The 26,316-nt window shown below is 51.1% G+C and overlaps 10 protein-coding genes across 10 annotated transcripts; 5 read left to right on the top strand and 5 right to left on the bottom strand.

The window, feature by feature from the left end:
• Window positions 1-432: 432 nt before the first annotated feature.
• On the bottom strand, window positions 433-1,473 carry saf4 (the record flags this gene model as incomplete). The annotated part of the gene is made up of 1 exon (XM_007810893.2): window positions 433-1,473. One exon carries the CDS (start codon window positions 1,471-1,473, stop codon window positions 433-435), a length of 1,041 nt encoding a protein of 346 aa, XP_007809084.2.
• A 444-nt stretch (window positions 1,474-1,917) lies between these two features.
• J3458_000438 (uncharacterized protein) lies at window positions 1,918-2,325 on the top strand (the record flags this gene model as incomplete). Its single annotated transcript, XM_066116134.1, has 1 exon — window positions 1,918-2,325. The coding sequence occupies one exon, from the start codon at window positions 1,918-1,920 to the stop codon at window positions 2,323-2,325; it is 408 nt and encodes a 135-aa protein (XP_065978016.1).
• Window positions 2,326-6,565: 4,240 nt separating this feature from the next.
• On the top strand, window positions 6,566-8,791 carry CRH1_1 (transglycosylase). Its single transcript, XM_007810894.2, has 3 exons — window positions 6,566-6,962; window positions 7,033-7,295; window positions 7,372-8,791. Exons 1-3 carry the CDS (start codon window positions 6,872-6,874, stop codon window positions 8,236-8,238), a joined length of 1,221 nt encoding a protein of 406 aa, XP_007809085.2. The 5' UTR covers window positions 6,566-6,871; the 3' UTR covers window positions 8,239-8,791.
• Window positions 8,792-10,407: 1,616 nt separating this feature from the next.
• On the bottom strand, window positions 10,408-11,840 carry J3458_000436 (uncharacterized protein; the record flags this gene model as incomplete). The annotated part of the gene is made up of 4 exons (XM_007810895.1): window positions 10,408-10,719; window positions 10,778-11,103; window positions 11,162-11,455; window positions 11,522-11,840. 4 exons carry the CDS (start codon window positions 11,838-11,840, stop codon window positions 10,408-10,410), a joined length of 1,251 nt encoding a protein of 416 aa, XP_007809086.1.
• Window positions 11,841-13,878: 2,038 nt separating this feature from the next.
• J3458_000435 (uncharacterized protein) lies at window positions 13,879-14,829 on the top strand (the record flags this gene model as incomplete). Its single annotated transcript, XM_007810896.2, has 1 exon — window positions 13,879-14,829. The coding sequence occupies one exon, from the start codon at window positions 13,879-13,881 to the stop codon at window positions 14,827-14,829; it is 951 nt and encodes a 316-aa protein (XP_007809087.2).
• Window positions 14,830-16,039: 1,210 nt separating this feature from the next.
• Window positions 16,040-17,542, top strand: J3458_000434 (uncharacterized protein). The gene has a single exon (XM_007810897.2). The coding sequence runs from the start codon at window positions 16,436-16,438 to the stop codon at window positions 17,213-17,215; it is 780 nt and encodes a 259-aa protein (XP_007809088.2). The 5' UTR covers window positions 16,040-16,435; the 3' UTR covers window positions 17,216-17,542.
• On the bottom strand, window positions 17,291-19,595 carry SLP2 (Stomatin). The gene is made up of 4 exons (XM_007810898.2): window positions 19,080-19,595; window positions 17,599-18,955; window positions 17,523-17,549; window positions 17,291-17,314 (listed from the first exon to the last, which is right to left on the bottom strand). The coding sequence occupies exons 1-2, from the start codon at window positions 19,472-19,474 to the stop codon at window positions 18,160-18,162; spliced, it is 1,191 nt and encodes a 396-aa protein (XP_007809089.1). The 5' UTR covers window positions 19,475-19,595; the 3' UTR covers window positions 17,291-17,314; window positions 17,523-17,549; window positions 17,599-18,159.
• A 217-nt stretch (window positions 19,596-19,812) lies between these two features.
• Window positions 19,813-20,989, top strand: MMS2 (E2 ubiquitin-conjugating protein mms2). The gene is made up of 3 exons (XM_007810899.2): window positions 19,813-20,318; window positions 20,502-20,707; window positions 20,771-20,989. The coding sequence occupies exons 1-3, from the start codon at window positions 20,166-20,168 to the stop codon at window positions 20,832-20,834; spliced, it is 423 nt and encodes a 140-aa protein (XP_007809090.2). The 5' UTR covers window positions 19,813-20,165; the 3' UTR covers window positions 20,835-20,989.
• Window positions 20,990-21,469: 480 nt separating this feature from the next.
• On the bottom strand, window positions 21,470-22,645 carry J3458_000431 (uncharacterized protein; the record flags this gene model as incomplete). Its single annotated transcript, XM_007810900.2, has 1 exon — window positions 21,470-22,645. One exon carries the CDS (start codon window positions 22,643-22,645, stop codon window positions 21,470-21,472), a length of 1,176 nt encoding a protein of 391 aa, XP_007809091.2.
• Window positions 22,646-23,156: 511 nt separating this feature from the next.
• J3458_000430 (uncharacterized protein) lies at window positions 23,157-24,185 on the bottom strand (the record flags this gene model as incomplete). Its single annotated transcript, XM_066116133.1, has 1 exon — window positions 23,157-24,185. One exon carries the CDS (start codon window positions 24,183-24,185, stop codon window positions 23,157-23,159), a length of 1,029 nt encoding a protein of 342 aa, XP_065978015.1.
• Window positions 24,186-26,316: the final 2,131 nt, after the last annotated feature.

Genomic DNA, 26,316 nt, shown 5'->3' with positions numbered 1-26,316 from the left:
GCCCGCCGCTCCTCGCCCTATTGTATTCTACAACGTTAACGGTCACCCTAGCCCACCGCCTCCAGGCCCTCTTACCGCAAGCATCCGCCAGAAGACATACTTGTATAAACATGGAGGTGAGGTTCCATATCATGGAGTAGCAGTACTATCCGATATCCAATCTAGTCCTCACGATGAATGACAACACCGACTGTCAGCAGGAACACGGGACGTCCAAGCCAGACAAATTAAGCACAACGTCAACGGCGCAATCTCTCCCCGATTCACAAAAGAAAACCACGTGTCACGCCAACAGAGCAACATGTCATGCACAGTGACGGGTAGACGATTCCATCTGCCAAACATGAAAACGGCAGAGCACAAAAAGAGGGGGTATATTGCTCTACCAACTAGAACCGTAAACGCCACGCCATGCCCCGAAAAACGCACAAATCAGTCGGAATCATACTCCACCAATGCAGAAGCACTCCTCGTATCCTTTTCAGACGCATTCTTTTCCTCGTCGTCGGTCCTCTTCCTCTTGACGCCTTGGATCCGCGCCGCCTTGACGCCGTCCTTGCCCTGTAAGAAGGGATCCTTCGCCGAACGCGTATTGTTCATGATGGCAGCGACAAAGTCGCTTTTACGCCTCGCAGCGTCCTTGCCGCCCCTGGGCAGCGGCGCCCTGTCTTTGGAGCCGCTCGTTCCGTCGCCATTGCCGGCCGTCTGGAATAGCGGCCTCGCCAGCGCCCTTTCCGCGGCCTGCCCATCCTCGCCCGGGCCAAAGTCGACCAAGGCAGCCCTCTGGGCGTCGTGCTCCGTCGCAGGGACAAGGTCAATGCCCAGGCTCATCCTGTCCTTCAGGGCCTCGGCCCGCTCGGCTTCTCGCTCCCTCTCCCTGCGGCCCGCGCGAAACGCCCTCCTCAGCTTCTGGTTCTGCGCGTACGGGTCGTCCCAGGACTTTGCCTGGGCGTCCAGCAGGCCGTCGATCCTCTCGGTGGCCGCCTTGAGCCTCTCCCTGTCCTCGATGGTCTTTTCCAGGCTCGCAAAGGCGTTCTTGCGCAGGGCCTCGCGCTCCTGGTCGGTCATGATGGCCAGGGCCTCGTCGCCCTCGCGGGGGCCCCTGTCCTCGCCCGTGTCCCGCTTCGCGGCCCCCTCCACGACGACGTAGGCCGTGTTCTTGGGGTCGGTCCGCATCTCGATGGTCCCGCCGCACGCGGCGTGGCGGAAGCGGAAGCTCCATATGGGAGAGGTGTAGTAGGCGCCTACTTTTTTCTTCTCGGCGTTGAAGCGCACGCCTTGGGCGATGATGGTTGGCCGGGGGCACGAGGTGCACCAGACGGGGAAGGGCATTTCGAAGCGCACCGTGAGGATGCCGTGGGAGGCGAGTTTGGATGCGCGCTGGCCGAGGGCGTGCTTTTTATGGACTTTGTTGGCTGAGGTTGTGCCCTCGAGGTCCGGCGGGACGTAGCGTCCCATGTTGAAGCCCTGCATGGTGGGCGGATTGGGGAGCGTTAAAGGGGATTTGGATTGCTGTGAAGGATCAAGGTGACGACGACAACGGTGACGACAGTGATGGAGGTTGGGTGGTGGAGACGTGGGGGATGTAGCTACCCTATACCTCTGCGTACTCTGGATTATGACCAGATGCTGTCGCGAGGACCAAGTTGCCAGTCAGTATTCTATAGAAGTTGCAAGAATTTATTAGATGCTCGTGCTGGTTAGGATAGACATTTAAACCGGTACTAGCTTGAGCCCCTTTGCGAGAAGACCATTTGAATAAAGTGTCAGCAAACTTAGTCCCGTCACCGATGCCCTTTTTTTCAACAACTTTAATATTGTCCATGGCCACATTTAAAAACCGGCCCCTAAGCCGCGACAGCAAACCATGTCCCTTGTCTCGGTCACAGGCTCGTGACGTATCGGAATGCTTCCTCAATGACCACCCTCATCTCACTTGTAATGTCCAGCCCAGACAACTCGTCCTCGGTGGCCGATGCGGCTCTCCGAGTGCTCTTCGGCACTGAGCTTCACCGTGCCAGCAGAAGTCGACAGCGCGTAGTTGGGCCGAGTAGCAGTTTTGCAGACGATACCTTGTCCTCCATCGTGGTCCGCCACGGTTTTCTCTGTCGTATAAATCACTGGGCCCAGCTCGGCGACGATCCCGGTGACATCCAAGCCCGTCTCTTCCTTCACCTCGCGGGCAAGAGCGTGCTTCGTGCTCCATCGTCAAATCATCTGCCTCGACTTTCCCACCGGGAAGCTCAAATACGTCGGGCAAGCAAGCCTCATGAGCGGCCCTTTTCAAAGGCAGAATGCGCGGCGTCTCGGGAGTGTCGAGTCTGAGGTGTGCCCGAGAATGGCTGCTCCCAACGACGACCTAGAGTCGGCCAGACGCAGAGGGCCGGCCATTTCGGAACTCGTCAGCCGAGCATTCCAGAAGATGCAGGTTCCCGGGTCCGCCGGCGGGGAGATGTCTCATGTGCTTCGCGGTAGCCATTGTCTTTGTCTGGCAAGATGGAGGGCAGCAGTCCGGAGGGCAGCCTGGTCATGTGGCGGATAGAGAAATGCAAAACCCCGTTTGTTGAGGAATAATGAATAGTGGTGGAAGTGACGACATGTGGTCACGAGTATGGCCAGCCGCCCTCTGAAAACAAATTCCCTCGACAGGCACGGGCCACTCCGATGAAAGCAGGCCGGAATGTCGCCCGGTCGAAATAGATATTGCGCACGTCTTTGTGTAAGCTGTGCAAGTGGTGGTGGGCTGTGTCCTCCCTCGAGGCGCGTCTGAAGTTTTGCAGCTTTTTGGGGACTGGACCGCGTACTTGGTCGAGATGCGGAGAGAGGGTTGGCAGGAGTATATTGGGGAACTTGAATCCTCTATTATTAGTACAAGACCTCCAGCAGGCTTCCGCTGGCTGTCCGAGGACTATGTCAGGCATGCCAGTTCCAAGTTTGCGTAGCCGTATCTGACCCCTGCGGCGTTTGATACTATGCAGTAGTACTAGGCACCAAGACCTGCTGCTCTGATACGTTGTCCGCGAGGCATGAGGCAATGGAAGATGAAAGGTATCCAAGAAGCTGCGTCATCTCCCCAAGCTGACAGAAGAGCTCTCATTTTGGGTATGTATTGGCGACCATGAGTTGTGTCGCACCGTATGTCACGATGCGAGTATAGACTTGGAGCACATTTCGCAAATCACCAAGAGCCGTCAAGATGTCAATGTGAGCTATGCATAGATCTTATACTACATCAGAGCCTCCAGCAATAATTCTCGCCCTGCCATGTCTCCAAATTATACTAGTATTTTAAATCGTAGCGCGAGATAGCCAAGTACACCCTATTATGCTATAGAATACCATAGTATACTATGTGACAGCCGAGTATCTAGGCGTATTCTAATGTACTATAATACATCATAGTACATTGCTTGTAGCCAGGCGCCTTGTCCGGTAGGATGCTCTTGCCCTACGCCTATATCTAAAAAAATTGCAGTGTATTCCAGATGCCTGGCGACATCCGAAAGTTGGCGATGCAACGTTTGGCTTCCCACAATGGAATACATCCTGCAATGACGTCGAAATGGACACCAATGGTCCAAGCACTGATCGTTACACAGCCGCGTGTAGTGATTCGGGTACGGGTAGCTGCACCATCTCTTTGATGTTGCTACCACTCTCTGCATATACAACCCGCGTTGCATGGATGTCACGTTATATGCGTACGACGATTCACACTGTTGATGACACCGTCATCAATCTCCTTTAAATTATGGCAAGATATTCCTCGTGAGCAGCGTATGTAATGATCTCGCCTTTACTATGGCAAAGCACCACGAAACGACGAGTATATCAACCGACATTATGTTGGCTGTTGCTCATTTTCAGCTAACTCCAAGATTATCGTAGGCTATAGACAGTGATTCACACGTGTTGATGGTGAAATCTACTAGAGGACCTGGCAGACTCGAGAAGCCGTGGGAGTGTGCAATGATAAATCCCTCACATCCTTCTAGGCAGTTTTGTGGCCGTAAGCACATGCTAGTACCAGCAGGTGGCTTGCCGCATAGTGAGAATAGGTTGTAAGACACCATGGCACGTTCCGCGATAGCTGCCTTTTCGCTCTCACACACACGTTCAGACGTCATGGACATACCAAGCATGGTGTGACGAAATAATGGCTCGTTACAGTACGCAGCTCCTCCGTCGAACAGTGACGACTTTGTGTGTGGCAAAAAGGTTTTGGACCCTGCACAAGTGCGTTGTGGTAAATTTAGAACAGCGGAGCGGCAGACGATAATGTGGCTCAACTAGCGCAACATGGTCAACCTTTGACTTGTCGATGTGTGTGCCATGACGGAGAAAAAGGCTGCAAAGAGCCCATCCAGTACAGGACTAGCCAGTTTGCCAGCTGCGCACATCAAGGCACCATCGTGAATCTCAAATGGAGTATACCGCCACCGACAATAACAAGTTTCGAGCTGCTGCGACTTCGTTAGACTCGGTAGGGGCCGGTTTTGCGCCTTTGTTCAAACAATGTCAGGTCGACATCACAATTGCTGGCCCAATGCGGCAGTCGCCGGAAAGGAGGAACAAAGGGAGACGAATTACGGACTAGGTACTCCGTAATAAGAAGACAAAAAATCCACTGAACCACATGATGGAGAAATTGATCGATCCTCTCAGCACAGCCCCACCAGCGATGCTCCGGAGCCTGAATACGAATCTGCCCGAGGAGCACCCACTAGGAGCACTGTGCGTTGCATACCAGATGTACTACGGAAGTGGTGAGATGCCGGTGTGCCGCGCGTGCTCGCGTAGTGGTTGGCTGGCGTTGTGGGCAATTAATTCGTATGGTGTGTGCGTGGTGGCCTGCGCTTGCCATTGTGCCCCTGCAGATATTAACGTCTTGGCTCACGACGCGGATATATGTCGACTGGGCTACCTGGAATTGCGAATTCCAGAGCTCTATGTCCGCGACGAGGTGTTCAAGTGCCGTCGCCAAAAGATGATGTGGTCGATGTTGTCAAACAGATGGAAACCCAGGACGTGGACAATGCATTGGGGGCTGGCTGACGAAATGTCATACTAGTTAATGCTCCTGTTTCAGCCGTCAGCACCGTGTCGACGACAATTCCCTCACTGCTCAGAATGTGGCCAGCCAGTTCGTCAGCATCCATCCTCAGTGACGATTGACGGAGTCCTACTACATATGTACCAACGGTGCACAAGATCCGTGCAGATGTGCGCACTGAAGCGGTTGACAGCCTGCGGGTCACTGTTCGACACGTTACCCCAGATGTGAGGTATCATTGTGTTCGGTGTCACCACATGCTGCACCGAGCGATTGACATCATGGTCGTACCCGTTGAGATGATCTGAGACTCTTTAGCTATTAGCCAATGGACAGGCGAACTTGGATGTCGGCTCAGGGTTGTGTCTTGTGGCTGAACTGGCGCTGGCGATTCATCGTCCTCAGATGACTGTTCCCGGCTGGAAAAAGGAGTAGGGAGGGATACCGGAGTAGTTGCAGAGTAAGATGAAGCGGGCGGTGGTCGACCGTGTCGGGCGAGGAGGGTCCTTGGTTCCTTGGCACGCGGGTTACAAAAAAGGCCGCACACCCCGCACCCACAACCACACACACAGGTGTGCGGCCTTTTTTGCAACCCGCGTGCTTGGTTCCAAACTCCAACGGGAAGGAGGGGGAGGCCATTCAAGGGAAAGGGCCGCGTCAACCAGGGGCAGCGCTAGGGAAGTCGCGACCCTGTTGCGCCGGAAACGGCACTGTCTGGCACTGTCTGCTCCTGCCAAGTCAGTCCAAGGTGCGCACAACAATGGCCGGTGGCCCCCACTCCGCCACCGGTCCGCACCGTCTCTATTCAACGTCCCGCACCGTTTGATATCCGTTGATTGCCCATCGCTGGCCCCCAAGTTCCCTCCAACAATGTGGACTACGTAAGCGATGTTGATCGACTGGGCCCGACCTCGTTCTCTGGAGACTGAGGAGACGTCCAGTATTTTTTGCCGCGTCCCATGCCGTGCCGACGCCCCGTTCACCATCTCTGATAGTCATCAGGCTTTGGAGGATGGATGAAGTCGTGACTTCATCCCTGGCCTCATAGTCCGTATTTACGGCTTGTAGTCGTAGGTCGTACCCAGCATTGTGCTGGCATGGGTTGTTGCCCGAAATAAACACGAGAGGCATTATCTCCAGAGCCCGCGACGGTAAGGCTGGCTACCAGTTTGCGGCTCTGACCGGCCCCTTGTGACCCTGCCCTTTCGTAAAACGTGGGGCCAGAAATGGGCAGGGGTGGCTGGGGCGGATCCAGAAACGCCATCAATTGAGTGTCAAGTGTCATGCCAGGATGGGCTTGGCTGCCCTCTGGGCGTGTCAATGTCTCATATCTTGAGAGTGGCGCTAGGGCCATGTTGTCAGGCGCAGGCCCAGATTGGCCATGGCGTTGCCGAGAGAAGCAAAACGCCAGGGATCCACGACATGTGGAAGGGCTTGGCTGATGATGAACCAGGTTGAATGGACGGATCCAGATGCCGTTGGTGTTATTGGTTCCTAGATTGTTCCCAGATGGCTAGGCAGTCTCATCCTCCAGAAGGCATAAAGCACCACTCAGCCTGCCCTCGTGCTCGCTTGCTCGAATCTTTGTTTTTCCTGTCCCTTATATCACTAAAGCTGATCCTCTTTGACTGGCACTCGGCGTGTGATTCTTCTCTCTTATCTACCTTCTCGTCTTTCGCTAACTAGCTCACTCGCTTTTGTACACTGTCCTTGGCATTTCCCGCTCGTCGTGTTCTTTCCCACACGAAAAAAATCGAGCCTCTTGCCGTATTTATACTAATTGTCACCATCCTACGACAACCACCATCCGCAGTCAACATGTTCTCCAAATCTCTGACTATTGCAACCCTTGCTCTCGCAACTGTTGTCACAAGTCAAACTACGACTCGTTGTCAACCACTAGAGAAGGGTACGTCGATTCTGGACAGTTCCGCTATATCCCATGTTGAGTTGGAAGTGTTGTGCTGACGAAATATCAGTGTGCCCTGCTGACCCTGCCTTTGGCGGCAAGGCCGATTGCGACTTCACCAAGGGAGCTTGCTCTTCGTTCTCGGAACTTGACGGTACCAAGCTTTCGTACAAGGATAATGGCGCCGTCTTTACCATCCAGACTGAGACCAACGCTCCCACCATCGAGACTGGGAAGTATATCTTCTTCGGCCGTGTCGACGTAGTCATGCAGGCAGCTCCCGGAGCCGGCATTGTTACCTCGGCTGTCTTGCAGTCAGATGATCTCGATGAGGTACGGTTCATTGCCGAGTTGGAAATTGCGTCGATTATTGCGTCATGTAAAGTTGCTAACATGAGGTTCTTATAAGATCGATTGGGAATTCATCGGCTCCGACAATGCCCAGGTCCAGACTAACTACTTCAGCAAGGGTAACACTAGCACGTACGACCGTGGCAGGTACCACCCGGTTGGTAATCCCACTGGCTCCTTCCACACGTACACCGTCGAGTGGACTTCCAAGCAGGTCAACTGGATGATTGACGGCCAGAGCGTCCGAGTGCTCGAGGCTGGCAATACCGGCGGTCAGTTCCCCCAGACTCCCATGCAGATCAAGCTCGGAACCTGGTGCGCTGGTGGCAAGGACTCTCCCGAGGGCACTCGTACGTGGGCTGGTGGTTACACCGACTTCAAGCAGGCCCCCTTCAACGCCTATTACAAGAGCATCTCCATCGTCGACTACGCCGGCAAGGACAGCTTCGCCAACGGTGGCATCAAGGAGTACACCTACGGCGACAAGTCAGGCAGCTGGCAGAGCATCAAGGTCGTCAAGGGTGAGGGCAGCAGTGAGCCTTCTTCCTCCGCTTCCGCCTCTGCGTCTACGTCTGCCTCTGCCTCTGCCTCTGCCTCTGCTTCTGCTTCCGCATCTGGCTCCAAGGCTTCTTCTACCCAGGCCGAGACCGACTCCAGCAAGCCTTCCACCACCGAGGCCCCCGATTCCGCCAATACGTCTTCGCCTTCGGCCAACTCTACCATCACCACTGCCTTCCGCTCTGCCTCGGTTTCCTCCAACTCCACCGCCAGCGCCACGCTCACCACTTCGAGGGGTTCCTCCAGCTCTGCTCCCACCACCGTCCCTACCACCGGCGTCCCAGGCGCCGCTCCTCGCAGTGCCGCCGCCATTGGTGGTTCTCTCCTGGTGGGTGCTGGCATTGCTGTGGCCCAGCTGTTCCTGTAAATGCGTCGAAAGGGTCAAGCGTTTTGATTTTTTTTTTTTAAAAAAAAAAACCCTGACTCTTCTATTCTGGATGTACAGTTTCTTGGTCATGAGATGCAGCATGTAGTATGAAGCACAGTGGATATACCGCTCTGTACACGGAGAGCAGACCATCATATGTTTACAATTCGACTCGAATTTTCTTATTTATTTACAAAGAGACCATTTCTGGCACACAACTTGGCTCTTGGCTATGAAGACTTAACGCTGGTTTTTGGTTTTGATGTGGAAGTTCCCTTTCGGCGAGAATTTCTCTGAGCTTTCTGCGGATTTTTAATTCGGCTGCCTAGCCGAACAGATAGATGTAATGGGTAGGGTGTCTTTAACGAGGCGGCGGATGCAGCTGATGCGACGACACAGGAAGATGAGGTGTGTTTGTGGGTGTTGCTTTGATTACACGGATACCAAGCCGGATTGGAAGGCCCATTTTGATTTTGCACTTGGTAGATAGCTTTAGATTATCATGTGTCGTTTTCACACGTGTACACCAAATAAAGCGTCTTTATTCTTTTCATGTCGACGTCTCTTTTTACGAGTCAATGTTTCCTCTCATTAAACTCGAGCGCATTGAACAATTGTTTCAGGGACATGACCAAGGACAACATGACAGCCAACCAAGACGCATCTCCGACCAACAACAATGTCGGTCATGCCCCCGAAAGGAAATTGGGCCCAAGAATCCACTCTGCATGCATTGTCTCGCAAACCCCCTGCTTTTTCTCCTGCTTTTCCCCTCCTCCGCTGCTACCGAGTACACACGCCCCTGTTCTATGCGGACCGAATGACTCCAGCAAGGGTACCAGAATGCCCCGTGAGGAGGATGCGCAGTGGGCCAGATGCAGGTACCAGACAGCACAGTTGACCAGTTGACGCCTGGCTTGTATTTGTACTATTTGTACCGATCAGGCGTTTTTTTGCCGTGCATGTAATTTCACTGGCACGCCGTTGTTGGGTGGCACATTCTTTGCTCCGGCACGATGTTGGCTGGGCATTGTGGGCTGGGCTCGTTTAAGAAGGACGCAACTTTTTCTTCTTTTTCTTTTTCGTGAAACCCACCGTCTGGGTAGCCAAAGGTGAACGTACGATTTCCGCTTCAATGGAATGCACGTGTTGGGGACGGGCAAGACGCGTCAAGTAGCAAACGTGCAGTACCCGGGCCTGCTGCCCCCGTGAACGACTGCGCCACCATGTCATCTCCGTACGCAGAAAGGATACTGAGAGGCTACCCAGGTACTCCGTACGGAGGAGACGGGATGAGTGAGATTGATCTACAGCTGCTCGGGTTCTACCGAGGTGGGGGGCCCATGCAGGCTGCGAAAAGTACGGACTGAATAGCGAGATTGTTGCCATCGATATCCCGGCGATAATGACGAGCGATATTGCCATTCAAAACACTTGGAACGGCACCGTACGCCTAAATGTATGCTGGCGGCCGGGCGGAGAGTCCTCATGGATTTACCAAACTTTCAGCTTACGAAAACGCATTCCAAAAAAAAAAAAAAGTGTTGACGTTGGTGGAAACGTTGCCACGGCAATACTAGTCGAACGTCAAAAATGTTAAAAATAAAGTTTGCTGGGGTTGAAACTCATGGCGGCGATGGTGCTAGAATTTGTTATGAATTCTGCCAAAAGTGGAGGACCTCCTGCAGATGTAGATCGTATTGCAACATATATGTCGGTCGGTGTTCTTTTACAGAACTCATAGTCTAGTCTTTGAGAAACCACAAACTGATATACAGCAGTATTCTACAGTATATTATGGTATGGCGTGTTATAGTCAGATATCTGGTCTGCCAATGTATATTTGCTCCCCTACTGTGAGGTATCATTTTCCTAGGGTAGCATTTCCGTTGACTATGAACAAAAATATTTGCGAGCCTGCGTCGGTCGTCACTAGCTTTAAAGCGAATCGCGACGCTACCATGTTTCTTACATCGGGATTCACCCTCTCCTCGCCAAGTTACAGAGATCGGGCCTCCGTCACACCTTGTAAGGAACTCGGCTCAATACACAAACGATATTTCCTTGCATTTAGGTACTTAGGTAACAAGAGTCTTGCTAGCATACATCAACTGAGCAATGTAGATATGCTTTTCAACTTCACCACGGACTGCACCAGTTGTCACTCTCCTAGATATCGCGAGTGACACCAACATCAGTCCATGCCTTGCGGATAATTTCGGCAGCATCTTTGCCAAATTCTTCTTCAGCACAATCCACAGTAACATCGGCAAATTGTGTAAAGCTGCATCGAGCCGGAATCTTCCCACTGTTCAGTGCCTTCCACCAAATCTGCCCTGCCTTCTCCCACGAGTAACCTCCAAAAGCAACGGATGCAAGATAGAAGGCCTTATTCGGAATGCCGGAGAAGATGTGAACTCCTCCTTTGTCCTCGTACGTCTTTTTGTAGTCTTTCATATTATCGACTTGAGGATCCTTTCCCTTTCGAAAATGGTTAGGCGATATTAAAAAAAATGAGGATATAATAGAGTACACTTACGAATCGGGGATCGTCGTATGCACTTCCTGGGGCTTTCATGCTGCGGAGGGCCAATCCTTTAACATCAGGCAGGAGACAGCCTTCACCGATCAACCAGTCGGCCTTTTCAGCAGTCTCATCCTCCTTCTTTTGTTTGATCATGATGCCAAAGACGTCAGAGACGTGTTCATTCAAGGCGCCTGGCTGGTCTACATAGTCGAGAGGGCTAGTGTGCTCTGTGACAGCATGGGTCAACTCATGCCCGATAACATCGATGCAGTTTGTGAAGTTGCTCAAAAACTCTCCACCATCACCGAAAACCATCATCATCTGTTCCGGGTCCCAGACTGCCATTTCACATTAGTTCATACGCAGAAGGGCAATGAAGACGGGGAATCAACCAACAGGCATTCTCGTAGCTCTCGCCAAAATGAACTGACGAGATGACATCACAATTCTTGTTGTCGATCGATTTCCACTGAAACTTCTTCCTGTAGAAATCCAAAACGGCACCGACATTGTCATAAGCTTCATTGACAGCCTTATCGTTTGTCTTGGGCTGGCCCTCGGCCCTCTTCAGCTCCCCAGGCAGCTCTTCTGGGTTGGTCGTGTGCTCAGCGTCGTAGACAGCTCGATATGGTGCATCTTTCGGACCCTTCTTTGGCTTCACCATGGATTGCGGTTCTTCTTGGGGTTCGGCTGTGATTCCATTCACAGTTAGCATTCTCTAACCAAGAAGCAGAAACTTCTAGTGAAGCCCTAAACCTTTGGGTGCCATTAGCGACTGGAAATGCTCCAAGTCTCTTTTAGCACGTTCGCGGACGGCCTCGTCAACATCTTCAGAAAGAGATAGCTGATGTAGCAGCGTTTCTGGGATAAAAGGTGCGGGACGAAGAGCAAGAACCTCACCACGAGCACCCCGAGGCTGGCTTAGAGAAGACAAACGCTCTTTGCGAGCATCAATTAGCTTCTCATGGAAATCCAGCCCTTTCTGGGCAGACTTGCGGATCTCCTCTGAATTGTGAGTCGAATCTGCAATTGCCTTGAGTAGGTGAGGCGGCACAATGAAGCAGTTGCAAGACATGATGATGACCTGACAAGTCTCCCGCAAGAGTGTGGACCAAGTAAACACAGGCAGGTATAAAGAGTATTAGGACAGTTCCGAGACCCTTGAAATCATATACAAAGTTGAATGAGTAAAGAACTTGGTGTATGGGTGTGTGATGGATTTTCTTTTTGACGCCGTGTCACTGCCTCCTGCTCTTGCCTAATATATTTCGTGCCAACTGTTGCCAACCGGCGGAATGAGCAAGAACAGTTTGGACAGTTGCCTTTGCCGTGACTTTCCTAGCCTCAATTTTCACCTGAATGCCTCGGTCTGCTAGACCAGCCGAGCTTTTCATTTGCCATACACAGGTGTTATGTTCCATCGCTTTGGTTCCATCTTGTAGGTTAACCACAGGCATGGCTCTTTCTATTTCCCTTCTTTACAAAGCTACCCGACGACTGAACAGTTAGAACAAGACTACGAGACATCACTGTCTGAGTCACCACAGTACACCTTGCTCTCTCGCTTTCGGTCTTCGGAAAGTTACTTCTCGTTACACCACAGTGGCAAACAAACGTCCTTGGACAACAACAGATCACATTTGTTCGCCTCTGAAATTGTATTGTTGAGGAGTCTAGGCGATGCGAGTGCAACGATACGCTACAAGATGGTGTATGTAACGATTTGCAGACGAGACGCCGATTACATTCAACGCCAGGAGCGTAACAGTACAGAACAAGCTTTTCTCAGCTACCACCCGATACCTCTCTGGGATCTAACTCCACGCATAGCCTGCGGTTAGCTGGGGTGTTTAAAGAAAGTGCGGCTGCTATTTATTATAGTAGTCTGAGGATTTGCCTAGATTGTACAAGACTGAAGTTTGTTGAAGGCGCGGGCCGATTCCGTGGCGTCTGGCTTTCCGAAAACGCCTCAACTGAAGCCAGTATACAACTTCAGGGCGGCGCCGTGAACAATAGAAGCTATTTGTGGGTGCCTATTGTGCAAGATCGCTCTCTAGCATCGCTAGGCATGACAGCTTCACTGAAGAGACAGTCAATTGAGACAAGTTGACTTCGACCTCATTTTGATGCACCTGCAGTATTAGGTCCGAATTATGGGACTCGTCAGTCAGCGAAGAACAGAGCGGTTTCTGAAAACGTATTATAAGGTTTGCTAGGCAAGTTACATGTCCAGATTGCTCCAATAAGAAGCGGATTCTCGGCCTCGCATTCAAGACTTCCCAATTCACTTTCCTTCTTCAAGCTAGTATGATCGCAAAGAGCATTTGGAAAAGCTGTTGTAGCAGATAGTAGGGCTTCAATTTGTGAATTTGACATCTACTTGCCTCTAGCAACATGCTTATCGCCAAGTGTTCGCCAACATTTTCGAGTATCTTGAGTCTCGATACGGAATATGAAAGTTCTCACTACAGCTATTGCTTTCCATCTTTGCTCCCTCGGAACGTTGAGATGAAGGGTAGATGTAGCAGCTAAAAAATTACGGCTCAAATAAACCCTTTCAAGTCAACATCCCGTAAGCCCTCGCTAGCAGCTACAACAATGACATCAAATCAGTAGTTGTTCCCCAGGAAAGTCGAACTTGACGAGAAAGAGGCATCGTAGGATGGTGGTGTCTGGGTGCATGTTAAATTATTATCACACAATCTGCTCTAGATTGTACTGAGTACCGATATTGTTCCTTGTTGCCTGATCTTGCGGGCCGCTCCTGCCCTGGGGTTCGCGCCTGCCTTGTGCTAATGCTGCCATGTCACTTGCCATCAAACAGTAATTATTATCACCATACCTCAAACTGTCAGGCGCCTCACATTGAAACTCCAGCACAGAGGAGTGTCAAAGAACAGCATCAGGCGAAGAGCGCATTTGTGAACCCTGGCGCCGAAACCTATGCCAGTTCATCGACGCACGCCCAAATGAATCGTCACAAGAAACGTACTCCTGAGCCTCGCCCTAGTATACAATCCGTCGGGGCTCCAGAACCAGTTCATTCTAGTACCGAAGGCATGGAGTCCAGCATTCATGAAGTACAGTTAAGATATAAGCTTTCTTCCGTCACTATGAAAGCTCTATGCAGCATCTCACAAGCTCCGGATCGACGGGAAGTCCTCTATAAGTCATGCCTCGCAAGCGAATTTCGCTCCTTTCCCCTAAAACAAGCCGAAAAAAATCTCTTTCGCGAAATCAACGATCACACGGCGATCCCATATACCATCAAAGAAGCAATCACTCAACCATGGCACAAGGTCTTCCTCTTAGTTCAGATAGACCTTCTCCGCATTGGATGGCCCAACAAGATATCCGGGGCTGCGAGAAAAGAGCTTTATCAAGAGAGAGGCCGGATCTATGCGCTTCTAGACCGCACCCTACGATGCCTCACCGACATTATAGGACTAAGACGGGACGGCAGGGGCGTAAATGTGGTCTTGGACGTTTTGAGGAGTATCAAGTCTGGTGTGTGGGAAGGGGCTGGCCAAGAACTGCTTTTAGTTGATGGTATTGGCTCTGTTAAAATGGAGAAATTATTCCGAAGTGGTATCAAGAGTATTCACCAATTGGCAGAGCTCGATTTCTGCAACATTGAAAGGCTGATGAGCCGCAACCCACCATACGGCCACAACTTGTTGCAACAGCTTGCTAGGTTCCCCAAGCTGTCTTGCCAGTTCGACATCATCAAAGATCATGCATTAGTTAACAGACGTCCCCTCGTTGACTATCAGCATGACCAACCCGAGATGTCACAATCTCCGCTTTGGGTTTGTCGTGTTGTGCTGGCGTACGAGAATGACCAGGTACCACTCTGGAATAAAAACAACCCCTGGGTTACCTTAGTGTTGGAAGGGGCCGACGGGAGACTTGTTTGGTTTTGGCGCGGGAGTGTGATCAAACTTGCGGAACACAAAGAACTGATTCTGGGCTTGGAGCTTAAGCATGGCGAGAAGATCGGACTCAGGTTGGCCTGCGAGGAGATAGTCGGCACAGTGGTTCACTCGTTTCATCAGATTTCCTAATGTCAAAGGACGCCGGGTATTTATTTTTTTCAGACATACGATTTGCAGCAAGCGTTGACGAGATCGTGAAGAGATCAACCTTCTACCGATACAAGCAAACGTCGTCAACCGCTTTCGGTGCATCAAGACATGAATTGTACAAAATGCATGTGTATACGCCGACGTGTATGACGAATTCAATAAAGATCCACATACAAAATTAACTCAAAAGTGTCCAGCATCAAACGGACTAATGAGCCTGTTCATGTGATGACGTGTTGACAGCAGATTATATAGCGCCCTGTGATCCTGAGATGGCGATTGTCATTTTGTAAGTGAGCTGAAGAAACTGAAAAATACGACGGATGGGGTGAGACAACTTGCCTCAGGAAGAAAGCCTTGCGCTAAATTAACTGTCCTAGCCATTGGTACTTGAGGTGTTGCACATTCTCATGTTGAGTTATACATTCTGATTTAGGCGATGCCTTGTGAAATTCCATGGCAATCAGAGTTTCCTATGTGATAATTGGTCTTCCAGCAAGACTAAGCATAAATGTTTTGACGAAAACCAAGCCACAAGCTCGAAGGGTGAATTACGTCAACACAGACAAGGCCTTGATTCCTGAAGGCGAAGGCTGATACAATTTTACTCAAACACGGCCTTTTGGATAGCCTGGATTCCCTGGCAGACAAAGTAAGAGAACTTACATCTCTGTCTCTACTTTCACCTGCTGACTGGTCAAGACCATGATGATCTTTGCAGTGAGTCTAAATTTAGGAATCAGCAGCCGCTCACAATCTCCACTCAGACATAAGATGGCAAACGCGGTTTAGAATTGCAACGCACTTACACAAACTGCATTTTGCGGATACCAGTAGATGAATAATACTAATCGTCCGATATTATCAACTGGTTTTAGAAGAAAAAAGAGAGAGAGAATTGCACAAATATGGCGCACAGTTTGCAGTTATCATTGTCTTCCCGATGCTGTTGAACTTCAGGCACGCTCCTGTCTATCATTTCCTCGAGGCTTTTCTTGACAGAGCACGACCAGACGTCAGCCGCAATTTGTTCCTGCATATCTCCCTGTTAACAGCCAATTGCTTGAGCAAGGGTGGTCCTCAGCTTGTGGCGGCCATTCATAATGTAATCTTTGCAGATTATTGCCCGGACAAAGCAGTGGAGCAAGCCTTTAGCCCTTTGATCCATTCGAGACTCGGTTTGTGGCGTAGATAACCTGCAAGATCCTGGCTAGGTCAGTTGGGCTGAGAAGAGCTTCGCTTTGCTAATTGGACTTGTTGTAGGTCAGGGTGTCCTATCCCCAGCACTGGTGAGCACAATGCTTCGAGAGAATCAGTCACGGACCAAGCAGACAGTTATTGCAGGACCCTGGCATGTCAAAAATTTTAGGGTGAGGCTCACTTTCTTGTGGCTAAGAAGCCTACTTCCACGATGGTCCGATGGCTTAATAAGATGGGATGGTCTTTGTTCGCTGCTCACCTTCTCCTTTGACCAGCACATTCAACTTGACGTTGATTATTTTGTTCCGGAAACACAGATTCTCTATATTTTGATCCTCATTTGGTTTCCGCATTTGATTCTCTTCTTTTGTTGTATCCAACCGACATGATGCTCGCCTCGGCTGTTCTTTTCTCTCTGGTTGGGCTCGTCGCTGCCGACATGGTTCGCTTCGAATCCACGACTTCACCTATTGGTGATCTCAGAGCCCTTTCTCTCCGAGCTTCTGGTGCGTGTGACGTCGGTACTGCTTGCGGTAACAGCTGTATCACCATCGGTGCTGCTTGCTGCTCGCAGTCAGAGGGCACCTACTGTAGGGTCGGATATCGCTGCGAGCCAGAGGGATGCTGCCCCCTTGGAAAAACCTGCTCTGGTCCACCTGTTGGCTGTGAAGCAGGCCGTGTCCAGTGTGGCAAGGTCTGCGTCCCCAAAGGCTCTCAATGCTGTTCCCAGACCACCGGCGTGTTCTGCCTTGCCGGAACTAGCTGTGTCGGCACCACCAAGTGCAACGGGCCTCAAAGACCTGGGTCTGGCTCGGGCTCTGGCTCTGGTGCCACGACCTCTGACATCCTCGGCGGAGTTACGACGACCCAGGGCAGCGGTGCTACCAACACGTATTCTCTCTCCCCAAGTACCAACACCGCCGACAGTGGCAGCGGCTCTGGCTCTGGCTCTGCTTCAGGATCTGCTTCAGGGTCTGCTTCTGACTCTGGGTCCGGTTCTGCTTCAGGACCTACATCTGGCTCTGGTGACAGTACCACGACTGCCAGCGGTGCTTCCCCGACCGACGACAAAAAGAGCCCTCCTCCTCCTCCCACGGGCGTTGGTGCTATCAACAGGCCCGGCATCCTGCTGGGTCTCCTAGTCGCTGTCCTTGCTCTCTTATAAATGGACCGAGCAGCTGAGAAACGGGCTGATATCTCTATATCTTGCTCGCTTCGTAGCAATCGAGACTACAGTCCAGCCCACATGAGCAAAAAGTTCATCCTGTCGAAAGTTAGTTTATTACTTTACGTGTCTAGCCTTTTACGAATGTCAGGGAAACAAAAATTGCGCAATGGAACTGTAAGGCCAACAGAAGACGTGTTGACGAGAAAAGTAAGAAAGGACGCCTCCGCAGTGTTAATTTAGGACTGACAGGAGACACGTGAAAGATTTATGGACAGACGCATAAACATATGGAAGGCGGATGTACTGGTAATTAATATAATTCCCCATAATACTGCTCACTATTAGATTTCTTCGTGATCTATGGGTCAGTCACGATTTACACTTGTCTACATCGGCGTGAATGGCACCACCATGTATCTGCATACAATGGCATGGACGTGCTGGGTAATCAAACAGCTTTTGAGACTTAACAAGACGTTTGGGCTCGGTGGTCATGGTGTTTGCCGTAGGACCTCGTGGTGTCTTTACCATGACAAGAGTGACCTATTGGATTTATCAGTCAGTGTCAACACTTCGTGGCACTGCGACATGCAAATATGACAGTTTGTATATTTCAAAAGGGGACATCACTTCCCGCCTATGAGTACAGTGAATACGCCACCCATCCGCTCCGTTTTGCGACGTGAGGCTCTAAAACCCCCGGTTTGGTCCTAATCGTGTCCAGCTGGCACGGTCAAAAATGTCGAAACCACATAAGAACCCATTTTCTTAGTTTCCCCGCTTACTTTACAGTATAGTTGACGAGATACACCATTTTCTGTTCCCGTTTTAAGTGCCTTTGGCTCCAGTGTCCTGGATGAGTAGCGTGTGTATGTTTGTTGCAAATAGCACGTGAAGAACGATGTGCTAGATGGCTATATCTGTCGATGAAAATTGTGCAATCATTTTCTGGCAGTTGTTTGATCGAAGCCATCCAGCATGCTCTCCTTCAACGCATCCTTTCTTATGGCCGCAGCCTCTTCTTCTGATCTAGGCTGTTCGATTTCCTTCTTGTCGCCGCGCTCTGTTGAAGCAGAGGTATCGATGGCAGTCTTGGCCATGGACTTTGCTTGGGCTTCGCCAACTTTTCCATACACGCTCAGCCCAGTAGCGATCATGCCACCAATATCACCAACATTGCCAGGGACCACAACAGCAGTACCCTCTTTGGCCAGGTTGCCAAAGGCCTCTACGTACTTCTCAGCCACAGTCAAGCTGATGGCACCCTTGGCGCCTTCCCGGCCCTCGAGAATGGCCTTGGAGACGGCATTGATACCTTCGGCTGTGGCGCGAGCCTTAAGGAGGATTGCCTCTGCCTCACCATCCGCCTCATTGATGCGCTCGGCACGTAAAGCTTCGGAGGCAAGAATGACACTCTGCTTCTTACCCTCGGCAATGTTGATGGCACTCTGTCGCTGGCCCTCGGAGTCGAGAATTTCCGCTCGCTTGGATCGCTCAGCTGTGACCTGTCGGTGCATGGCCTCGACAACGGGGCCAGGGGCGTGGATATCTCGAATTTCGTATCTTAAACACGTAAGACCCCATGCCTCGGCGGCGTCGTTGATAGCAGCAGTGATGTTGGTGTTGAGGGCTGCACGTTCCTTGAGGACGTGGTCAAGAGTAAGCTGACCGATCTCGGACCGCATAGTCGTCTGGGCAAGTTGGGAGATGGCATATTCCGCATCTTCCACGCCATAGCTATGAAAGAGAAGCTCATGTCAGTATGCGCTTTACTCTTTGCCGTGTTTGACAGCCTCAAAGAACAGCAATTGGTCATACGCTGCCTTGCGCAAGGCCGGCTGGCGGTGAAGGACGAGCTTACCTGGCTTTATAAGCATCGAACACCCGGGTATAGAGTACACCATCGAGTTCAAGAGTCACATTGTCGGCAGTAATAGCACTCTGGCTAGGAATCTCAATAGCAGCTTCCTTGAGGCTCTTGACATAGGCAATGCGATCAATAAACGGTATTAAGACGGCTAAACCTGGTTCAAGGATGCGGTTGAATTTACCCATGCGCTCGACAATCCATGCCGTCTGTTGAGGAACAAAGCGAACAATTGTATTTGCCGGAAGTCGGGGTTTTTGAAAATATGAAGGTAATGGTCCGGCGAAGCTGGCCGGGAGGAGGGTGCGGGTAGATGAGGTAAAAAGGCGAGATTGCTGGGAGAGCAATGGGCTCCGGAGAGCAGCTCTTGTCAGATACAGGCTCAGCATGATGGGCTTTTCGCGTACGTCACAGCCGCTCAATGCAGACGACGCCGCTCATGAGCCGAGCTCTGTTGGCGTGGTCGAGAAATTCGAAATCGGACGGTGACGGCTCTGGCTATGGTTTGTCGGAACGTCGACTAGAGAAAACGAGGCAGCTTGCCACGATGTAACCGGAAACGCACTTTGAGCTGGAAGGTACGCGGGCCGACATTTACCCGTCCTGACTATGTACCCAGGTTGGCATCAACGGGGCCGACGTAACCGAGGCCACGATGGGTTTGCGGATTAGTCAGAGCAGGCGCGGGGCGGAGGCTGCCAATATTAAGCCACAGGCCGGGGAAGGAGCGGCGTGGTGGCTACAAGATTCCCGCGGCTTGGAGGCAGGAGCACGCGCAAGGCGCAGTGAGCTCGAGCCATGACAAACTGTGGTGGGCTGTGACGAACATTGAGGAGGTTGAAACTAGAAGTCGCCCCGCGTTCACAGCCCTCTGTCCATCTACCGGCACCAGACCACGCAGAACATTGCACTACACTCGACTAAGAAGACTCAGGTCCTGATCCAAGCCGATACTCCATCTGTCCAAACCGGCAGTCAACCTGTTAGAATACCCTGCCCGCTGTGCAATACTCTCCGCCTCGGCACCTCACTCTCAAGCCTACCTGCATCGTCGGAGGACGACGCTCCTGTCTCACCAACATGACCGCCAAGGTTCCGCGAAACTTCCGCTTGCTAGAGGAGCTCGAAAAGGGCGAGAAAGGCCTTGGTGCTGAAGCCTGTAGTTATGGCCTCGAGGACAGCGAGGATTTGCTCATGAGCAACTGGAATGGGACCATTTTGGGGCCTCCTCATGTGAGTGATTGCCGAGCTCGAATTCCGCATACGCCGCAAAGATGCAAGCTCCTTCGTTCGTACCGAGAACAAAGGGGATTGCTAGCAAACGGTGAAGCAAACGAAACACGTCATTCTATTCTTGCACCTTGCAAATTGCTGCTACTGAGCCATTTTCTGACTATCATTCGCCGCATGTAACAGTCTGTTCACGAGAATCGCATCTACAGCGTCAAAATGCACTGTGGCGACAAGTACCCTGATGTACCTCCTACTATCCAGTTTGTTAGCCAGATTAATTTGCCTTGTGTTAATCCACGCAACGGCATGGTCGATCCCAACCAGCTCCCTTGCCTCGCCCAGTGGAAACGAGAAAACACCATGGAGACAGTCCTTATCGAGTTGAGAAGGTAAAATATTCCCGCCCTGGCCGGTGTGGATTATTAAATAGGGATCTCGCTGACACTGCCCAGATATATGGCGGCCCCGATGAATAAAAAAACTCCTCAGCCCCCCGAGGGCTCGACCTACTCATGAGCTACACAAGATAAACTTCGTGAAGTGTTGATGGATATTTTAGACGGCAGGAGTAGATAAGCAGCATCCCACCAATTACATGGCAAGCAATGGACATGATCGAAATTACAAACGTACGAATTACTAGCCAAAGAACAAGCATTTCTCATTTTTCATACATGTCGTCTTTCACGTGAATTGATTGATTGTATTATGTCTGGCCGGTTTTTATACTTCTTTCCAGCCTGCTGGTTACGGCCTTCTCCAGAAGAAAAGTTATTGGATAGCAATTACTCTGGCCTTGAATTCCCAAGGCCGGTACCGGTGTGGGAATATACATTCCATCCTTCATCATGATCAAGTCAAAGGAAGGGGGAAAAATTGAGTCGCTGTATTCATATTTTCTATCATTGTCGCCGTCACCATACCATGTCATATGCCGGGCAAAGAAGATTGCACCTGGATAAGGTGGAAGATGTCAAATATTCGAGGCTAATACATATGTGCTCCAAGATTCATGCCGGCACATCGCCTCGGCACTCGTTGTCCTAGAGAAAAAAAAAGAGAAAAGGGGGTGAAAGAATTACATTTGATTGAAGAAATGTTGATACCGGATCGGTAAGTGTGTATCCATCATTACAGTCGTCATGGCTGAGTTAATCATCATCTCCCCGCCATCCTGGTGCTCCAGCATTTCTGAAAGGACTAGGCCCAACTGCGCTTAAGCGCGCCATGTTGCCCAACGTTACTCTTCTCGTGGGAACAGCTGGGAATGCCTCAGGGGAAATAGGGCTGTCAGGGCGGGGAATATCTTTGTCTTCACTGAGAGTTGCCTTCCTTTCTTGGTTGGGTACTTGAGTTCTGACGTTTAGTCTAGAGAAACCGTCGCAGTACAGGAACGACTGTGATTCTAATTTAGATGAAGGGAGCACTTGCTTGCCACTTTCTTGGCCTCCTTTATGTTCAGGCCAAGACAGAGCTGGCGAGGCATCAGGAGATACGCCATTTGTGGTTGGGGGGGTTGCCGATTCCCAGCCTTGGATATCTGACAAATCTGGGCTTGGTTCAGAATCATCAAAATATAGAGTCACATCTCGTTGACTTTGAGTGCTGTCATTGTCGCGGCTCGGCAAAGACTTGGAGTTCCTTGCGTGTTTTGGAAGTTTCGGCAACGCAAGCGATGGAGGAGGACCGACAGGGCTTGTAGGAATGGAATCGCTGCGAAGGACTATGCCCTCTATTTGAACAGGAGGGAGAACGCCAGAGGACTTGAGACGTCTGGAACTCTGCTCATTGTGTGTATTGGTGTCGTTTTTGAAAGACGGTGGAGCTGGGAATCCGAATTCAAATGTCGAACCAGTGATGGTTGTCTGCGACTCCTTTGGCCGATGTTCCTTCCGACGGCCTTTCTTAGCCAGAGTTTGTGAATCGTCACTCGACATGTCAGATTCCATACCCTGCTGCTCACGATGGCAATTCTCAGGCTGGCCTTGAATACCTGCGACACTTTCATCTTCACTCTCTTCCGACACTTGGGACATAGACGCCCTGCGGATGGCCTGCTGCTTGTGCCGCAATGCAGAGAGAAGCACTTCCTCCTGATGGGTGACGGCTATTAGTCGACTGTGGCTTCCGGGGCCTTCGGTGGACGAGTGCGCAGAGCCAATATAAAAGTCAACGGACGTTGGACTTAATGGTGGTGTTAGTTGATCTGTTGGCGAGGCTTGATTGAGTGTAGGTTGCCTGGACACTCTGCTGGTTGTAATTGAAGCTTCATCCTGCTTTTCTTCAAGCTCCGCGCCGGAAGACCGCCAAGCTGGCAACACGGTCATGGCACGGGCTCCCTGTATTCCATATCCCGGTTTTCCTTGGCAAGTCATTCCTGAATTTACCGAAGAGTATGACATAACTGAAGTTCTGGGGGAAGAGACTGCGGGAGAGAAGCTTCCGAAAGGAGTTCCAGACCTCGAAACCATTGCAGTAGGAGCCCGAAGACGGTTTTCTGGCTTTGGACTCGCAACGTATGTATTCGATTCTGGAACGATTGTTCTCTTGTCTGGTTTGGTAGACTGACTAGGCCGCTCCTCGCTAGGTTTCGGGTCACTGACCATCTTGGGCCGGCATTCTTTGAGCGGTGGTGCTCTTGCTTCCAACTTTGACGGCTTTCTCAAGGGCGCTAGCGCTGAAGGTCGGACGACTGTTGGTAGCGGTTCGACATCGTCATCTTCAGAATCCGAAGATAGAATCAACACACTGGTTTGTAGCAAGTCAGCGCCCTCCAGGGATCTGTCCAGACTTTTCGATGCCTTCGACGTTTTTGTATGGCAGCTTGAGATACTCCTTTCAGGCGATGATGAATGCAAATCGGCCTTTGGGGAAGATGGTCAGTTTGGGTTTTTGAGACACCGGTTTTTGTCGCTGATGGACGGCTACTTCTTCCTCGTGACCGTGGTAAGGCACTTCAGTCACGTTTTGGAGAGTCAAGACTCCATTTTCAGTCATGGTTAAGCTAGGAGTAGACTTTTGTCTCATGACGTTTCTCAGGGACATCTGCTCATAGTGGCTATAGAGCGAAGGCAGCTCTCGAGTATTACCGGGACCAAGTCGGTTGCTGCCACTGGTTACTGGCCGGGGGGGTTCGGGAATTGGAGAGGGAGGATCCTCCTTGATATGTTTCTTTCGAAATCTTCGTGACTCACGAGACCTTGTTGACAAGACGGAGAAGGAGGATATGATGGATGGCGAACGCAACATGCGATCGAGGCCTGACTCTGCAGCCGAGTCTTTGCATCTTGAATCGCTTCCCTTCCGAGTGCGAGAAAAAACCAACTTTGCAGGCTTCTTCTTGGACCTGAATCCTTCCTCCACGCCGGCTGGGTTGAGTTCTGGCTGAAAATTAGGCGGCAACCCCTTCGCAATGGCAGATGAGGACGTTTGTTGAGAAATTGATAGTGGCAACTTCGACTTATCATACCATGATCGGATCGTGGAGGATGATCGGCTCTTTCTCAATGCTCCGGTTGTAACTGTTTGAACACTTTCAGTGGGGTTTCTAAAACTCATAGCATCGAGTTTCAATGGGCGAGGAATGATGTCTGATTCCTCCCCCCAGTCCTCATCCGACTTGGCAATGGCAACCTGGTGTTCGTACTCATGGCCTCGCAGCTCCGGCTCGGAATAACTGGCACCTGTGGTTGTAGACCTGCCGTCACTAGTCGTTAAAGAAGACACATCGTCCCAGCTACCTGGAGCATCGATGTTCAGTGGTGTAGAGCCCAAAATCTTGTGCGCCTTGCTCATGCGTGGTCCAGATGGGGGAGGCGGTACACTTTTCTTCTTGCGGCCGGTGATAGAAAACGGAAACCTAGCCATCTTTCCACCGCGTCCTCGCGGGAAGCTGTGAGGCAGCTTCCCAAACTTGCTATCTCGAACGCAAACTGATGGATGGTGAACGAGGTCATGTGAAAAAGGACGAGAGGGGTGTCTCTTTCGGAGTTCTCCTTCAAATAGCTACCGCATTCGTCAAGTTACGACTTCATTCGATAACTTCGTTTCTTTCTTTCTTTCTTTCTTTCTTTCTTTCTTTTTTTTTTTTTTTGGCAGATTAGACTGGTCCACTGGTAAATCTGGTGAGTCTGATAACACTTAGCGTGATAGAGGCGTAACTCAGAAACTAGATACAAAGATTGCTGTCTTGAAGGTCATAAGGTCTCTGGACATGAGGTCGTTTTACTCGGAAGGCATTCAATTGACAGTTTTTGAACAGGAAAAAAAAAAGGAACTGAGATGAACTCTCCAAAGAAAGAGACAAGAACTGTCACGACTGGGCTTCGCTGGTCAGACACTGCCAAATAAGATGCATGTGCCTGCCTCCCCACCATCTAATTAGAAGCAATCCACGACTGCAGACGCTGAGCAAGGGGATGCCGGAGGAGAGGCGTGCGTGCCAGGATGTCGGCCAGCAGATGACGGTGATTACTCCGACTAGGGATGTTGCTGATCTTGGTGCACCTCGCTCCGGACAAACACAGAGATAGATGGTGGAAAAGAGGTACACTTTCGACGAGCGACAGTGTGCGAGAGGATTCAGAGGAATAATTAGACGACGTCAGTATGGGCGCGACGCACCTACACCTATTATACTGACGTGTATCTATCTGAACTCTGGGGAACGGCTCACGCCTTTTTATCAGTCGAACCGCGCCGTCGAAACTTGCCTCCCACTCAAGCTTGCAACCATTAGATTTTCAGCGGGCTGTACGGAGTAATGGGTCGACTCTGGCTTGCCCTCTCGTCTGGGGTCACCCAGCTCGGTATGGATTGGTCCAAGCCTCCCGGCTTGTTGGTCTGGATAGTAAAGATGGCGGCGTTGTGCCGCTTATTACACTAACTTGACTGGGAGATGGTTTCTACATTTCTACGCCAAGGAGGCCCTTTGGGATCCATTCTGCGCGCTCAGAGCAAGGGGGGTTGAAGCAGAAATGCCAACCTCGATGGCGATTGAAGCCCCCTAAGCGGGCTTTTCAGTCTTGCTTGCTCCGAAATACTACATGATTGAACCCACTGCTCGGAAAGACGGCCATTGAACCTGGGCGAGCAGCAGGGCATTGTTTGCTCAGCCAAGTCCCGCTTCCGCTTGGGTAAAGGACACCTGCATATTGTATGACAAGGGTCTGCTAAACGACACTAGATTGCCAGTTGATTGTACAAAAACGGCGGCGATTCTCGTTGGAGAAGACAGTGTCGGATCAGATATCTGGGCAAGTCAAAGCGTCTACGACTCGCGAACTTTGAACCGCCAGGCGTTTGCCTTGTGGCGGCGGTGGCTTAACACAACGGACCGGACAAGCTTGAGCAGACACGCCAGAGGCCCTTTGGACAACGGCCATTCTCCGCTAATATTTGGGTCCGAGTTCCTCGCCATGACCAAGACCGTGGCGGATAGACTTTTTGCGTTGGTATAGCCAGGGGTTTGTGTTTGTTCGTACGACAACATCGGCAGTGAGGCAGATTGGCTCCAGAAGGATTTGCATTGGTACTATTTTTTGGCGTTCGAGAGCATGGCCCAGACATGTCCAGCCCAACACAAGGCTGAATGGGCTGCTGACTCTCATCGGAATCACGAGCGGGCACGGCTAGGCCGTCCATAACGTCATGCTGAGTACACGCTGTGGTGTTGTGTGTGCCTCCGAAACGGGCACTCGACGCAGATTCTGCTCTTCTCTCGGAATGGATGGCGGCACGGACGAGAAGCCCTCGGCCCTGGCGATAATTCCCGGGTTCCTGGACTTTGGTGTAGCTCAACAACGACTCCCCCTATATATTCGGACGGACAGAAAGAAAGCCACACCAACCATGGCTGCAACCACAAGCGCACCGCGCGCATTCACACCACTACCGAAATGAAATTGCCTACAGATGACTAGTTTAGGATCTGTACATATTACGGAGGACATTGGACCCCATACTGAACCCCTCTTACAACTTGGCTGGTAGCGAATGT

Source organism: Metarhizium acridum, assembly GCF_019434415.1.
Source record: "Metarhizium acridum strain ARSEF 324 chromosome Unknown scaffold_1, whole genome shotgun sequence".
In the NCBI taxonomy this organism is placed as follows: Eukaryota; Fungi; Ascomycota; class Sordariomycetes; order Hypocreales; family Clavicipitaceae; genus Metarhizium; species Metarhizium acridum.
The sequence above is the reverse complement of the archived record's forward strand: the minus strand, read 5'-3'. Positions and strand labels throughout refer to the sequence as shown.

Coding starts and splice junctions, on each gene's coding strand:
- J3458_000434 (XM_007810897.2), top strand. CDS start 16,436: ATGATGCTCGCCTCGGCTGTTCTTTTCTCTCTGGTTGGGCTCGTCGCT.
- SLP2 (XM_007810898.2), bottom strand. CDS start 19,474: ATGCTGAGCCTGTATCTGACAAGAGCTGCTCTCCGGAGCCCATTGCTC. Junction 18,956..19,079: donor TTCGATGCTTATAAAGCCAG/GTAAGCTCGTCC, acceptor TCTCTTTCATAG/CTATGGCGTGGAAGATGCGG.
- MMS2 (XM_007810899.2), top strand. CDS start 20,166: ATGACCGCCAAGGTTCCGCGAAACTTCCGCTTGCTAGAGGAGCTCGAA. Junction 20,319..20,501: donor CCATTTTGGGGCCTCCTCAT/GTGAGTGATTGC, acceptor CGCATGTAACAG/TCTGTTCACGAGAATCGCAT. Junction 20,708..20,770: donor GTCCTTATCGAGTTGAGAAG/GTAAAATATTCC, acceptor GACACTGCCCAG/ATATATGGCGGCCCCGATGA.
- CRH1_1 (XM_007810894.2), top strand. CDS start 6,872: ATGTTCTCCAAATCTCTGACTATTGCAACCCTTGCTCTCGCAACTGTT. Junction 6,963..7,032: donor TTGTCAACCACTAGAGAAGG/GTACGTCGATTC, acceptor ACGAAATATCAG/TGTGCCCTGCTGACCCTGCC. Junction 7,296..7,371: donor AGTCAGATGATCTCGATGAG/GTACGGTTCATT, acceptor GGTTCTTATAAG/ATCGATTGGGAATTCATCGG.